General features: G+C 42.0%; 1 protein-coding gene across 2 annotated transcripts in view; it reads left to right on the top strand.

Moving 5' to 3' along the window:
- Positions 1-3866: 3866 nt before the first annotated feature.
- Positions 3867-16609, top strand: part of rxfp2l (relaxin family peptide receptor 2, like) — a 155835-nt gene continuing 143092 nt past the window's right edge. For both annotated transcript variants that reach the window (XM_078547594.1, XM_078547595.1), the window contains exon 1: positions 3867-3953. In XM_078547594.1, the coding sequence (XP_078403720.1) occupies positions 3908-3953 (46 nt within the window). In that variant the 5' untranslated portion in view covers positions 3867-3907. The remainder of the gene's footprint in view (positions 3954-16609) is intronic.

The raw sequence follows: 16609 nt of genomic DNA on the forward strand, positions 1-16609 counted from the left end.
TTAAAAGCAATCTATGATTCTTAAAATGGAGGTGCACTTTGCCTGTTCTGCCTTTTTTATTACTGGAACTGACTGACTTCTAAAAGGTGAACAGATATTTTGCATCGGTCTTCAATATAGAGGATATGAGTAATATCCCAGAAGTAGCTGTATATCAGGAAATGGAAGGGAGGGGAGAACTCAGAAAAATTCCAATCACCAGGGAAGGGGTATTGGGCAAATTGTTGGAGCTGTGGGCTGACAAATCCCCGGGTCCTGATGGACTTCATCCTAGGGTCTTAAAAGAACAGGTAGTGAGATAATTAGTGCATTGGTTTTAAGTTTACAAAATTCACTAGATTTTAGGAAGGTTCCATTAGATTGGAAAATAGCAAATGTTACTCCTTTATTCAAAAAGGGAGGGAGCCAGAAGGCAGGAAACTAAAGGCAGTTAACTTAACATCTGTCATAGGGAAAATGTTAGAAGCTATTATTAAAGATGTTATGGCAAGGTACTTAAAATTCAAGGCAATAAGGCAGAGTCAACATGGTTTGAATGGAAAATTATGTTTAACAAATTTATTGGAGCTCTTTGAAGGAGTCACATGTGCTGTGGATAAAGGGGCACTGGTGGATATACTGTACTCAGATTTCCAGAAGGAATTTGATAAGGTGCCACATCAAAGATTATTAAGGAAAATAAAAGCTCATGGTGTAGAGGGTAACATATTGGCATGGAGATAAGATTGGCAAGCTAACAGGAAACAGAGAGTAGGCATAAATGGGTCTTTTCCTGGTTGGCAGGATGTAATGAGAGGTGTGCCACAAGGATCAGTGCTGGGCCCTCAACTTTTTACAATGTATATCAATGACTTGTATGAAGGGACCAAAGTTATGGCTGCTAAATTTGCTGATGACACAAAGAAAGGTAGGAAAATAAGTTGTGAAGAGGATAAAAGGAGACTACAAAGGCACATAGATAGGTTAAGTGAGTGGGCAAAGATCTGGCAAATAGGTTATAATGTGCAAAAATGTGGAATTGTCCATTTTGGCAGGAAGAATAATAAATAAGCATATTATCCACATGATGAGACATTGTAGAGCTCAGAGGTTCAGAGAGATCTGGGTGTCCTGGTGCATGAATAACAAAAGGCTAGTGTGCAGGTACAGCAAGTTATTAGGAAAGCTAATAGAATATTATTGCTTATTGCGAGAGGATTTGAATATAGTAGGGAGGTCATGCTTCAGTTGTACAAGACACTGGTGAGACCACATCTAAAGTACTATGTACAATAACGCATGTAAATGTGTTAGAAGCAGTTCAGAGAAGGTTTACCAGACTAATACCAGGAATGGGTGGGTTGTCTTATGAGGGAAGTTTGGACAGGCTAGGCTTGTATCCAATGGAGTTTAGAAGAATAAGAGGTGACTTAATTGAAACCTTTAAGATCCTGAAGAGTCTTGGCAGGGTGGATGTGGAGAGGATGTTTCCTCTTGTGGGAGAATCTAAAACTAGGGGTCACTGTTTAAAAATATGGGGTTGCTCATTTAAGACAGAGATGAGGAGGATTTTTTTGGAACTCTCTTCCTCAAAAGGCAGTGGAAGCAGAGTCTTTGAATACTTTCAAGGCAAAGCTGGTTAGATTCTTGATTAACAAAGGGTGAAATGTTATCAGGCGCAGGCAGGAATGTGGGGTTGAGGTTACATTCAAATCAGCCATGATCTTATTGAATGGTGGACCAGGGTTGAGGGGCTGAGTGGCCTACTCCTGCTTCTAATTCATATGTTTGTATGCTCATTTACACTTGCTAGAAGTGAGATACATTCATGCTCTGGGACCTGTCCTCTGCAAACAAAAGGGATATGTTCAAGCCTTACATCTTTTTTGAATTGCCCGGAAGCATGGAGAATGTAACCTTCTTGCTTTCTCCATGGCAATGCCTTGGCCAATCAGAATTGATTTGCCACCCAATCAACAACCCTTTTCTCTTGTAGTATAAATTGTTGTGATTGTTTGAAATTTGGCATTCTTGTGTTTGTCCTAACGAGCTCAAGATGAAAAGCTTGTGGGAGAATCTAGAACTGGGGGGGGGGTCACTGTTTAAAAATAAGGGGTCGCCAATTTAAGACGGAGATAAGGATAAATTTTTACTCTCAGAGGATAGTGAATCTTTGGAACTCCCTTCCTCAAAAGGCAGTGGACGCAGTCTTTGAATATTTTTATGTCAGTGGTAGATGAATTCTTGATAAACAAGGGTGTGAAAGGTTATTGGGGTAGAGGGAGGTTACAATCAGATCAGCCATGATCTTAGTGAATGGCGGAGCAGGCTTAGGGGGCTGACTGACCTACTCCAGCTCCTAATTCGTATGTCCGTATGTTTGAGTGCTGCACCGACACCAGTTTTTAGATGGTGATGTGGAGGAGGTAATCTGGAGGAAGGAGGTCCCTTTACCCAGCTGACAAGACAAGTGCCCTGCTAAAAAAAGCCCTGCAAAAATGGGCTGAGATAGCAGAGCAAGTAACTGCCTGAAGCATTTCTCCAATGATCTGGCAGCACTCTTGCATGAAATTCAATTACTTGACCAGAACTGCTAAGGTAAGACTACCATTCAAACTGTTATTCTCATGGCAACTCTGCACCATTCTACTCTAGTACCAATACTAACAAGCCACCTCTCCTCTGCTTCCCTCTCTATAAATACTGCTTCACAGATCACTGCATTTGATTCTGTTTCCACTGACAGTGCCTTCGCAGATACTGTCCTTTGTCCCCAAAACCTGCTGCTTTTTTAACCATTCAAACTTTGCTAAACTTTCACACACATCTTCCTAAACCTTTAACAGGCCACACGTTGAAATACTTGTTGTGGGACAAGCTCCACTTAACAGAAGGGAGGTAATTGGATTGGAGCAGGGCCACCATTTATTACATTGGAGGAGGCCGCCATAGACGTCATGGACAGAGGGAGAGTAAGGAGAATAACGGATGGCTGGACAACATGCCACACAGATTATTTGGCCACATTTCCTTTCTTTTCACTTGACACAACTCTTCTACTGGAAACTCTTTCGAGTTATCAACAGTCACAGATTGCAACTCTTTCGAGTACAATCACAGTTCTTGGTTTCCGGGAGTGGGACATGAACCCACAACCCTCTGATTCAAAGGCGAGGGTGCTATGAACTGAGCCACAAGAAGGAGTAGATGTGGAGAATTCCTGTGAGGTCTCTTGAGGACTTGCTAATATACTGGCTGCAAACCAAGTCCTAACTGTGCAATAATGAATGGTGTCTAGAGTTTGTTGTACAAAGGCCAGGTCCTTGAATCCCTCTCAGATGTTACTCCAGTTACATTTATATCCTGTAGAAGATGGCCGTTGTGGTATAGTGGGATGGAGATCTCAATGCCACTGGCATCCTCAGTGAAAACATGTTGGAGGAGACCCCAGTTGTATTCACTACCCTGAGCTGCTTGCTACACGCTGATCAATGTCAGCCTCTTGAGGGATGCCTTCAATACATGAACACTATATTTTCTTTTTGATCCTCGATCTTCCACCAGGAAAATAAAATTTTTGATTGAGAAAAGTCGCTTGTGGGGCAATTTAAAAAAAAACACGCAATGGTACATTGGAATCGACCGCAAACCTCGGAAAATGCAGTGGAACTTTATTCGGAGTCTAACACTCAGCCCAGTGGAGATTTATTTTTTTTGCTCTCTCTCTCTCTCTCTCTCGTAGGCTGGCCGCCTTGAGGTTGAACTCTCTGAGAACTGTTACTGGGTGTGAAGGTGGAGTTGGGCTGGGAGTGGGTTGACGAGACGGGACATAACTGGGAGGAGAGGCGGAGACTCTGTGAACACCGAGCCGGCATTCTCGGACCCACACACAAGTCCTGGACCTTCGCGCCGATCATCACCCAGCAGAATGGCACCTCTCTTCCTACCACTCGCTCTTCTCACCACCATTGTGGGTGAGTTACCTTTTTTGCACTTTGTATATTTTTCGTCATCCCCTGCTTACAACGTTGAAACATTGCCCGGCTCTTAATCCAAGAGATATTTTCATTTAAAGGGAAAACACAACCTGACTTGGCTGCCTACAGGTGCGCATTGTGCCGGACCCGGCAGAACATATTTTGAAAGTAGTTTCGTGTTAATGGTCATTAAAGTCTGCTCCATATGTAAGTGCAGTCGAGATGCTTTAGTCCAGGGCTGAGGTGAAAGGAGATTTGCAAATGTATTTAACAGCCGGTGGGTCGGAGGGAATGAAATTGAATTTAGATGGGGCTGCGGACACGGGAGTGGGGTGTATTGTTCCAGCCTTGGGTCAGGATGAATTGGAACTTTTAAAGCTGTTCTTGGATTTTATTGGGTTAGGGAGTTGTACCTCGTTGACAAGAACACAGTATATGATTATTGACTAACAGTATAACCAGTTCCCTCCTACAGTTCAGATAAGGGGTCTACGGATAAATTTTAACACACTGTGCACCATGTTATTTCTTAAAGTAGTAGTTAAATGTTCAATCTGTAGAGAGTCAGTTTTTCCTGTGCAGAGTGTAAAGCTTTCAATGGTCTCGGTTGCTGTGGATCACCGGTGCTGTGCAGCGGATTTACAATCAGACCTGTCATCACTGTTCTCGATCCAAGGACCGCTCACGAACTGAGATATTAGTGGGATTTAATAAACTGGAACCCAAAAGAGTTCAGAGTTTAAGTGACTGATCCCCCTGACGGAGCTACCGGCGGAGGGTAGAGAGAGAGAGCCAACTGCAAGCTCGGTGCCAAGGTTAATGGGGGGGTCCAAGCGGGTTTTCAACACGAATGACCGAAGTGAAATGCTTTGGATTCAGTAACACGGGATCCTAATTACAGCCCGTTTGCGGGGTGCCTGGTGAAGGGAAAGGGTCTCCCCTGTGGTGCTGCGCACCTGGCTAATTCTCCAATTTTTCTAAGGTTGAAACTCTTTCGAGTTATCAACAGTCACAGATTGCAACTCTTTCGAGTACAATCACAATTCTTGGTTTCCGGGAGTGGGACATGAACCCACAACCCTCTGATTCAAAGGCGATGGTGCTATGGACTGAGCCACAGCTGACACCTAAGCGGTAGTCCTGCACAGTGCAGTCAGGCCAGAGGTAGCAGGTAGATTCTCATTTTACACCGCCAGTGGGTTTACATTCAACTGGCATCGCACCACAACAGGTGCAAGTGTTTCCAGGGTTTCACTCTGGTACCGGTAACCATTGCTGTCGGTTTAAATGCACCCTGTTGTTTGAGACATTTTTCAGGAGCATGGCGCGGTATAAGGTGGTCAAACTCTTCATCTCCCCAAGAGGGACAACGCTGGTCAAATGGGAACTGCCGGGATTGGAGATTAGCTTTTAACAGGTTAATATGAGCCCCAACGATGAGACCAGGCATGACCAGGTTTCGTCCTTTCTCTGATACTGCTGCTTTTAATTTTGGGATTATATGGAAGATTTTTTTCAGGAAATCTCAGCAGTGCCCTGCTCAGAGCTGCGGAAGCCCCTGACCCTCGGAAATATTGCTCTTAATTTGAATATAACTACTATAAGAATTGTACCTCACTGGTTTATATTGTCATTCTACCCCCCACCGCCCCCCCCACTCAAAACTTTGATACATTAAAATGTATAGCATTAAATAAATAGCTCATTATCTTTCTTTAACTTTCCAATGTATGATATCCCCGATATCATGCCAGGACTGCTATTTTATATATGGATAGGCTCAGCGCACTGCATGTTACAGATTTCAGTGGATAGTTTCCAAATTTCTGGATCCCAGTTTCGTTCATGGACACAATCCAGACAAGCAAACACTGAGCTCCAGTTGACGGGGTCAAGTAGTTTTAATATGTACCGCTCCTTCGAGGCAGGGCTTGCCAATGAATTGAGGAATAAAGACACTGGCTGATTGGATCGGGAATTTCACCCATTGGGAGTAAATGGGAAATAGTCTGGTCCATTGAAATTCTGTTTGAATAATGAGAAGCATTCAATCCGTTTCAATTTTATATAATGGGAGCTAAAACAAATTTATTCGGTCCATTCAAATTCTATACATTGGATGGAATGAAAGAGAGCTTACTTCATTTGGAGGGTCACCCCACCAGCCTCCGCATTCAAAGGATCATCCTCCACCATTTCCGCCAACTCCAGCATGATGCCACCACCAAACACATCTTCCCTTCACCCCCCCTGGTGGCATTCCATAGGGATCGTTCACTCCGTGACACCTTGGTCCACTCCTCCATCATCCCCTACTCCTCAACCCCCTCCCACAGCACCTCCCCATGCAAACGCAGAAGATGCAACACCTGCCCCTTCACTTCCTCTCTCCTCACCGTCCAAGGACCCAAACACTCCTTTCAAGTGAAGCAGCATTTCACTTGCACTTCCCTCAATTTAGTCTACTGCATTTGTTGCTCCCAATGCGGTTTCCTCTACATTGGAGAGACCAAACGCAGGCAGGGTGACCACTTTGCAGAACACCTTCGGTCTGTCCGCAAGCATTACCCAGACCTCCCTGTCACTTGCCATTTCAACACTCCACTCTGCTGTCATGCCCACATGTCTGTCCTTGGCTTGCTGCATTGTTCCAGTGAAGCTCAACGCAAACTGGAGGAACAGCACCTCATCTTCCGACTAGGCACTTTATAGCCTTCCGGACTGAATATTGAGTTCGACAATTTTAGATCTTGAACTCTCTCCTCCATCCCCATCCCCTTTCTGTTTCTTCCCCCTCCTTTTTGCTTTTTCCAATAATTTATATAGATTTTTCTTTTCCCACCTATTTCCATTATTTTTAAATGTATTTCCGCCCATTGTTTATCTGTACCTTTTATGCCCTTTTAGTATTATTTCACCCCACCCCCCACTAGAGCTATCTGTACCTTTCTTGTCCTGCTCTCTACTCTTAATTAGCACATTCCTTTAGATAATATCACCACCTTCAACACCTCTTTGTTATTTTGTCTGTGACATCTTTTAGTTATCTCCTCCTATCACTGGCTGCTTGTCCCAACAAACCACCCCCCCCCCCCCGCCCCGCCACCTCTTAAACCAGCTTATATTTCACCACTTTCCTATTTTTACTTAGTTCTGTTGAAGGGTCATGAGGACTCGAAACGTCAACTGTGCTCTTCTCTGCCGATGCTGCCAGACCTGCTGAGTTTTTCCAGGTATTTCTGTTTCTGTTTTTGTTTTGTTTTGGATTTCCAGCATCCGCAGTTTTTTGTTTTTATTTTTAATTCATTTGGAGGGATTTGGCTGTCCTTCTATATGAAACACATGCTCAGGTACAGCAGGCAATTAGGAAGGCAGATGTTACCTTAGCCTTTATTACAAGTGGGTTGAAGTATATAAGGCTTTGGTGAGAGCACCTGGAGTTCTGTTTTACAGCTTTAGTTTCCTTACCTAAGGAAAGAATTTGAAGTAAAAGAGGATTGATTCCTGGGTTGAAAGGGATGTCCCTTGAAGAAAATTAATGGACTGGCCTACATTCTCTGGCGTTTAGAATATGTATTCATATTCTTTACTCATAGGATAAAGCATCTTTGGCATTCTGTTCCTCCAAGTCTGTGAATGCCCAGTTATTGAGCATATTCAAGACAGACATCTATAGTTTCTTGGGCACTGAGGGAATCAAGAAATATGGGGAAAGAACAGTAAAGCAGAGTTGATGCAGAAGTTCAACCGTGATTTCATGAAATGGAAGAGCAGGTTCAAGAGTCCGTATGTCCTATTCCAGCTGCTAGTTCTTGTGTTCTTATTCACATTCTATATGATAGGACAGAATGGGAGGGATTTTGGTCTTTTGGAATTTTTCAGTGGGAGTGAATGAGAAATTATTTGATCCCGTACAGCTTTATACCATATGAATGATTTTTTTGAAATTTATTCTTTCACGGGATCTGGGCATCGCTGGCTGGCAAACATTTATTACCTATCCCTAATTGCCCTTAAGAAGGTGGTGGTGAGCTGTCTTCTTGAACCACTTCAGTCTATGTGAAGTAGGTACACCTGTTAGGAGGGGAATTCCAGGATTTTGAGCCAGTAACAGTGAAGGAACGGTGATATAGTTCCAAGTCGGTATGGTGTGTGACTTGGAGGAGACCTTGCAGGTGGCGATGTTCTGATGCATCTGCTGCCCTTGTCCTTTTTTTTATCGGACAAAGTTATGGATCATTAATGACTTGATACCATACAATCAGACAGGTGTTTGTGAAGTTGAAGATGGCAATGCAGATGTAAAGTTGAGTGTTGTCAACCCAAGTGTGAAAGCCGATTTCCATTCTTTCAAATAGCATATACTAGCATGCAGATGAAGATTAATAGGGGTCCAAAGATGAGTCCCTGGACTCCTCTGAAATAATCTTGTGGGTATGGGAGGATAAACTATTAGAAAACATGTGCTGACTGTATTGACAATGCACATATATGCAGTTGAAGATGATGACCAGATATTTAGAAAGTCTAATTGATAATCACAACAACATTTGATTCAAGCTTACATGATACTTCAAAGCACATAGAAAATTCCAAACCAAATATTGCATCTCAGATTACACATTTTGTCTATAAAAGGAAGAAACTCATGATTTTTAAGAATACATCAATAGTAACATCATGTTTGCCAGCAATTTTATATTGTTCCCATTCAAAAAGCAGAGGTTAATTTGGCATGTCTGAAGGTTTCTTGCCTTTTGGTTACTATAAAAAGTGACTTTGGATTTTTAAGTCATTCAGATAAATTCAATGTTCATTTTGTTCATCAACCCTCGTGAACTCCATTAATTTGAACTGCTCCAGATCCTATCATTGATATCATTTTAAAGGGGGTGCAAGAACACAGATTCTTGGGGATGCTCTGTACAAATCTTTGAAGGTTACAGGACATGTTAAAAAAAGCATATGGGATCCAGGGCTTTATAAATAGTGGCATAGAGTACAAATGCCTAGAAATTATGCTAAACCTATATAAATCACTTTTTCGGCCTCAACTGTAGTATTGTGTCCAATTCTGGAAATTGCGCTGTATGAACAATGTAGAGAGGGTGCAGAAGAGATTTACTAGAATGGTTCCAGGGATGAAGGACTTAAGTTAGGTGGATAAACTGGAGAAGCTGGGGTGGTTCTTCTTAAAATAGAGAAGCTAAGAGGAGATTTGATATGGGTTATTAAATTCATGAAGGGTTTAAATAGAGTAAATAAAGAAAACTTTCCAATGGTTAAAGGGCTGATAACCAGCAGGCATAAATTTAAAGTTCAGTGTTTCATATAGGGCCTCCAATAGTGCAGTGCTTCCTCAGTACTACAATGGAGCTTCAGCTTTTAGTTTTGTATTCAAGTGGGACTTGAATCCACAACCTCATGGCTCAGAGTGCTTACCAGCTGAGCCACAGCTGACACACCAGCTAGTCCCACTCTCCCACTCTTCCCCCTTAGCCTTGCAATTTTTATCTACTTAAAGTATTTATATGATTCCCTTTTGTAGGTTACTATTAATCTGCATTGACCACCCTATCAGACAGGGCATTCCAAATTTTAACCATACATTAGGTAAAAATGCTTTTCCTCATGCACATCTGGTTCTTTTGTCAATCTTACAACCTTAAATCTGTGCCTGCTGCACTAGTAATTCAGAGATCCAGGGTAATGCTCTGGGGGCCCAGGTTTGAATCCTGCCATGGCAGATGGTGGAATTTGAATTCAGTAAAAATCTAGAATTAAACTCTGGATGACCATAAAACAAACCAATGTCGAATGTCATAAAAACCCATATGGTTCACTATCTGCTGTCTTGTCCTTACCTTACCTAGTCTGACCTACATGTGACTCCAGACCCACAGCAATGTGATTGACTCTTAAATGCTCTCTGAACAAGGGCAACGGTAGTTAGGGATGAGAAATAAATGCGGGCCTAGCCAACGACACCCACATCCATAAAAAAAACTTAATACTCAGAGGCTGAGAATCCTGTGAGTAACATACCTCCTGACTCCCCAAAGCCTTTGCGCCATCTACAAGGTGCAAGTCAGGAGTGTGATGGAACACTCTCCATTTGCCTCAAGAAGCTCGATGCCATCCAATCTGCTTGATTGGCACCCAATCCAACACTTTAAACATTCACTCCCTCCTCCAATGGCAGCAGTGTGTACCATCTACAGGATGCAAAGCAGCGACTTGTCAAGCCTCCTTCGACAGCACCTTTGAAACCTAGAAGGGCAGCAGGCACATGGGAATACCACTACCTTCAAGTTGCCCTCCAAATCACACACCATATTGAACCATATTGCCATTCCTTCAGTGTAATTAAGTCAAAATCCTGGAATTTCCTCCCTAACAGAACTGTGGGTGTACCTGCACCAAACAGACTGCAGTGGTTCAAAGATGTAAAAGATGCCGAAATGCAATGCAAACTTGGTGCTTGGAATGGAACTTTTCCATTTCCGGGACTGGTACCAAGCAGCACTTGGTCAGATACAACATAGCCAGTGCAGAGTAGAGTTGCACGTTAAACAGTCACAATTTGCATCTGTACAATCCTTGTGGCATCTGCAAATGAGATTACCAATGTAGAACAGTTTTGCATGTTGGACCAATGTTTCTCAGACACTTGGTTAAAACTGCCCAAACTTATGCAGTGAATGTTATTTCTAAGCTGCATTTGGACATAGGTCTACTGACAGAAGCACGGTGTGTTAGCCTACTGGACCACCTTGCCCCTTGACTTCCTTTTCAGCCAAGTCACTAAATACAACAAACTGTTTTTTTCTGTTTGATGGTTATCCTGTACTTTGGTGGAAGATGAACAGAAAACACATCAGACTTCTTAATTTCAACACATTTAAGCCAACAAGATGCAGGCTGATATCATACATTTGGAACAAAAGTCTGTCACCATTCCCTCCACATCAGTAACCAGCAGAGTGAAAAAGGTCCCCTTTTAACATGTTGTTCTTGCGTCAATGAAATAATAAAAATGAATTGTTGGTGGGACTTAGACAATGTATCAGTACTTCCTGCAACGAATATATACTGTATGGCATACTCTTCCAATATTTAATTCTCATCCTAGATTCATTTGTATTCCTACATAAATAAGAGTCTAAATGAGGTAAAGGAGCAAAGGCATCTAGGGGTACAGATACACAAATCACTAAAACTAGTAATGCACATTCATAAGGTCATAGAAAAGCAAACAGAGCACTTAGATTAATTTTAGGGGATAGAATTGGAAAGGAAGGAAGTTATTTTAAACTTGTATGCAACCTTAGTTACACTTTGAGTATTCTGTACAGTTTTATTCACCAAATTACGAAAAAGGCCATAGAGGCACTGGACAAGGTGCAAAATGATTTGCAAGGGTGATACCATAAATGAGAATTTATAACTATTACGAAAGACTGAACAGGCTGGGGCTTTTTATCTTTGGAAAAGAAAAGGATGAGGGATGATCTATCAGAGGTCTTTGAAGTTATAAAGGGGTTTCATAGGGTAGATGCAGAGAAGACACTTCCACTTGTGTGAGAGTCCAAAACTATATATATATAATATATAAATAGTCACTAATTCAGGAGGAACATTTTTACCCAGAGATTGGTTAGAATGTGGAACTTGCTACCACAAGGGTTAGTAGAGGCAATAGGATAGATGCCTTTTAGGGGCAAGCTAGATAAGTACATGAGGGAGAAAGAAATAGAAGGTAATGCTGGTAGTGTTATTTTTTAGATTAATTTACAGGGTGTGGTCGTCATTGGCTAGGCCAGCATTTATTGCCCATCCCTAATTGCCCTTGAGAAGGTGGTGGTGAGCTTCCTCCTTGAACTGCTGTTAGATGAAGTGGGCTGCAAGGAGGCCTGTGTGGAGCAGAAACACCAGTATGGACCAGTTAGGCTGAATGGCTTGTTCTGCTCTGTAAATGCTATGCCTGAATTATGTTGAGCTGACAGCACAGAAACAGGTCATTGTACATATACATGAGTTATTGTTGTAAGCAGTTTCAAACAGAGTGTTGAGGCATAGCATTTCATTACCACCAGATGATACCATGTAATTATGTACTACAGATTGTGATACAAAGAATACATTTTAAAAATGGAAACTTTTTCAAAACTTTGTGTGACAATTATAGAATATTTTAAGTATGTGATTTCCTTGTTACAATCTACTGAAAGACCCGACCTTCCCACCATACAAATGTCGCTGGGTCAAGATAACCTGGAACTTCTTTCTAACAGTGCTGTGCTAAACCACATACACAACCACAGCAGTTCATGAAAACGATTCACCTCCATCTCCCAGCACTTCGGGATGTCGGCCTTGCCAGTGATGCTTACATCTCACAAAAGAATAAAATAAAGTTTTAGAGCACATAGAGCTCTGGATTCCCCTGTACCTCATGCTGTACCCAGTTTTGTGTTAGCTCTGGGTTAGTTGATAGCATACTTGTTTATGAGTCAATTGTGGATTCAAGTTCCACTACAGAGGCACGAGCTCATACCTAATACTCCAGAGCAGTACTCGGATTGATTGGCACCCCATCCACCATCTTCAACATTCACCCCCTCTACCACTGAAGCACCGTGGCAGCAGTGTGCACCATCTACATGATGCACTGCAGGAATTCACCAAGACTCCTTCGACAGCACCTTCCAAACTTACAACCACTACCATATAGAAGGACAAAAGCTGAAGTTGCATGGGAATACCATCACCTGCAAGTTTCATTCCAAGCCACTCACCATTCTGACTTGGAACTCTATCGCCATTCCTTCACTGTCGCTGGGTCAAAATCCTGGAACTCCCTCCCTAACAGCACTGTGGGTGTACCTACACCACATGAACTGCAGCAGTTCAAGAAGGCAGCTCACCACCACCACCTCAAGGGCAACTAGGGATTGACAATAAATGCTGGCCTAACCAGTGACACCCGCATCCCATGAAAGAATAAAAAAAACAAATTAAGAAATTGTTGCACTGTTTGAGGTGCTGTCCTTCAGCTGAGACATTAAACCAGAGCCCTGTCTGCCCTCTGAATGTCATAGGATCTTCTACATTCATCTCTTTAGAAGAGTAGGGGAGTTATCCCTGGTATCCTGGCCAACATTTATCAATCAAATAACAGATTATCTGGTCATTATTGTCCACCCAATCCTTGCTCAGTAACAAGCTTGTATCCTTACCTCAATCCTGTCCCAGTACCAACTATAGGTTAATTCCGTCTATTATCCCAACATCAGTCCTAAATCCCTGCATCAGAGCCTGCCCCAAACTGTAATCTTTCATTCCATATTATCCCAATATCAATCTTCTTTCCACCCTCTCCCTCCCTAATCTAGAACCTATCTTTCATTAAAAGTTATATTCATTTTAAATTCATAACACTTGGTTTATCAGTTTACAATTTTAATGAGAAGGACTTGACTAATTTGATAATCCCTTTACCTTAATGCTTTATAATCAAAACTATAAAATTATGCTCCTAGTTTCCTACCCACCACCAATGTTTTCTAAAGAGAATAAAATGATCTCTGATCATCCCTACAGGTTAATGATATTTTTAGCACAATTGCTTCTTTGTTTTATTCTTTGCTAATGTCCCCATGCCTTTGTGGGATCCAAAAATGGATGGAATTTTTAATACTTCATTAATGCTCAATATTACTTGTTGGACATGGACCTTGTGCTCTGTTCCCCTCTATTGTGTGCTATCTTGTCCTATGAACAGACAAACATACAAAATAGGAGCAGAAGTAGGCCATTCATCCCCTCGAGCCTGCTCTGCCATTCAATAAGATCATAGCTGATCTATTTGTGTTTAAAATTCCACACTCCCATCCACCCCTGATAACCAGTGATTACCTTGTCTAAAAAGAATCTATCTACCTCCACCTTAAAAATATCCAATGATCCTGTCTCCATCGCCTTCTGTGGCAGAGAGTTCCTAAGTCACACAATCCTCTGAGATAAAGAAATTCTCCTCATCTCTGTCCTATAAGGGCGACCCCTAATTTTAAAACAGTGCCTTCTAGTCCTGGACTCACCCACAAGAGGAAATATCCTTTCCATGCCCACCTTGTCACTACTTCAATCAAGGCACCCATCACTTTTCTAAACTCCAGTGGAAACAAGCCCAGTATGTCTAACCTTTCCTTATAAAACAACCTACTTATTCTAGGTATCAATCTAGTAAACCTCCTCTGAACTATCTCCAATGCACTTACACCCTTCCTTAAATAAGGAGACCAAAACTGCATACAGTATTCGAGATGTGGTCTCACCAATACCCTGTATAACTGAAGCATAACATCCTTACTCTTATGTTCATTTTCTCTTGTAACAAAAGATAGCATTCCATTAGCCTTCTTAGTCCTGCAAGAGAGAGGGCAGTATGCTAATGGTTAGGTAGCACTGTGTATGAATGTTGTGCCTGCCATAGTTGAATGGCTAGAGGTATGTGGATGCAGTGAATAGTGGATGTGAGGCTGGCAGGATTGATAGATGTGAGGGTGAGGTGGAGTATCTGGATGTTAGGTTTGAGTCCTGAGTGGCATGGCGTGGTGCTGGATGAATGATGGTGCATTGAACAGTGTGAGAGGTTGATGGTATGGGGACAGGACATGTGTGTAGAGGCATTCACTGACCTTGTCTAGCCATGTAAGGTCATTCGACTTCTTGTGGCACTGCTGCCATGTCCTTGAGTCCATACTTTGTGAATTGAACTCTCTGACTACCTGCTCCCACTCCCTTCTGAGTTTGGTCTTTGATGGTCTCCTGGCCTCTCTCTCATCCCGCCCACCTATACCACTAATGCCTGCTGGACTCTCTTGCTATGCGCAGGGGCTGCCGGCAGCATTCAGAAGTACAAAGCAGCATGGGAGCCATTCGGAAAAATGCAAGAATCATTCAGATAAGATGGTAAACACAGCTTCCATATTGTTTACAAAAACAAAAATAGCTGGAAAAACTCAGCAGGTCTGACAGCATCCGCGGAGAGGAACACAGTTAACATTTTGAGTCCGTATGACTCTTCACCAGAACTAAGGAAAAATAGAAAAGAGGTGAAATATAAGCTGGTTTATGGGGGGGGGGTGGGACAGGTAGAGCTGGATAGCGGGCCAGTGATAGGTGGAGATTGCCAAAAGATGTCATAGACAAAAGGACAAAGGGGTGTTGATGGTGGTGAAATTATCTAAGAAATGTGCTAATGGTGACATTAAGGGTAGAAAGCAGGACGAGCAAGGGACAGATAGCCCTAGTGGGGGTGGGGTGGGGGGAAGGGATCGAAATAGGCTAAAAGGTAGAGATAAAACAGTGGATGGAAATACATTTAAAAATAATGGAAATAGGTGGGAAAAGAAAAATATATATAAATTATTGGAAAAAGGGGGATCGGAAAGGGGGTGGGGATAGAGGAGAGAGTTCATGATCTAAAGTTGTTAAACTCAATATTCAATCCAGAAGGCTGTAAAGTGCCTAGTCGGAAGATGAGGTGCTGTTCCTCCACCTCTTTTCTATTTTTCCTTAGTTCTGGTGAAGAGTCACATGGACTCGAAACGTTAACTGTGTTCCTCTCCGCAGATGCTGTCGGACCTGCTGAGTTTTTCCAGGTATTTTTGTTTTTGTTTCGGATTTCCAGCATCCGCAGTTTTTTGCTTTTATTTCCATATTGTTTAGCTTGATCTGAATGTGTGACGGAGGTCAGGAATTATGAACATTGCACCCAAGGAATGAAGCTAACCAATTTCTAGCATTAAATCTCTACCTTTGATGGCCTTACCTCATTATCTGTCTTGAACTCTTTGTAGCACCGAATCCCTTTTTCAATCTTCTATCGTTCTATCTAGCGTACAATCCTTTATTTATAACCATGTCTTTTTCTCAATTTATTCATAAATGTCAATGGGCTTAGAATCATCCTTCCTTCCATCTGTTTACATCAGCATTTATTTATATGCTTGCCTTTAAATCTGCTTCTTACTAATTATGTGTTCGAACTCATCAAGTTAAGTGATGTTGCAACCCTACCTGTGTGTATCAGGATGACCAGTTACACAATAGTATTTATTAAATTGCGCAGCTGACCAGGGTTCCATGATGTGGCTAACAGCAGACTTGAAAGGAAACATTCTTGGAAGATAGTTGTAACTTTTTATTAGCATTGACTGGCAATAAATGCCTGCCATAATGCAGTTAAGCACAAAACGAATGCCTGTGTTCACATTAGTCTGTTGGAAAGTAATCTGTTACGATCCTTGGCCAGATTTGGGATGTGGAGGGAGATCCAGTTAGGGACTTTGTTTAAAGTAGATAAAGATTGAGATTCAAAACACCTGCTTTTGGAATAAAGCCACGAGATTCCACAGGTTTTGAACAAACAAAGAAACAAACTTTACTATACAAGTTCAGAAAGATAAAACGAATTACAATATGTATCTTATACTCTAATATTCAGGGTAAGTATGAAGTCCGATTCCATGGGCTTCTCTCAACACCCCCAACCAGATGTCTGTCACATTGTGTGTCAACCAATCTCACTGAAATGTCATCTTTTTCATAATGGTTTCCATTCTCCACATTTGAAGATCTTGCCTTGG

The sequence above is a fragment of the Cetorhinus maximus genome, chromosome 8 (assembly GCF_964194155.1).
Source record: "Cetorhinus maximus chromosome 8, sCetMax3.hap1.1, whole genome shotgun sequence".
NCBI lineage: Eukaryota > Metazoa > Chordata > Chondrichthyes > Lamniformes > Cetorhinidae > Cetorhinus > Cetorhinus maximus.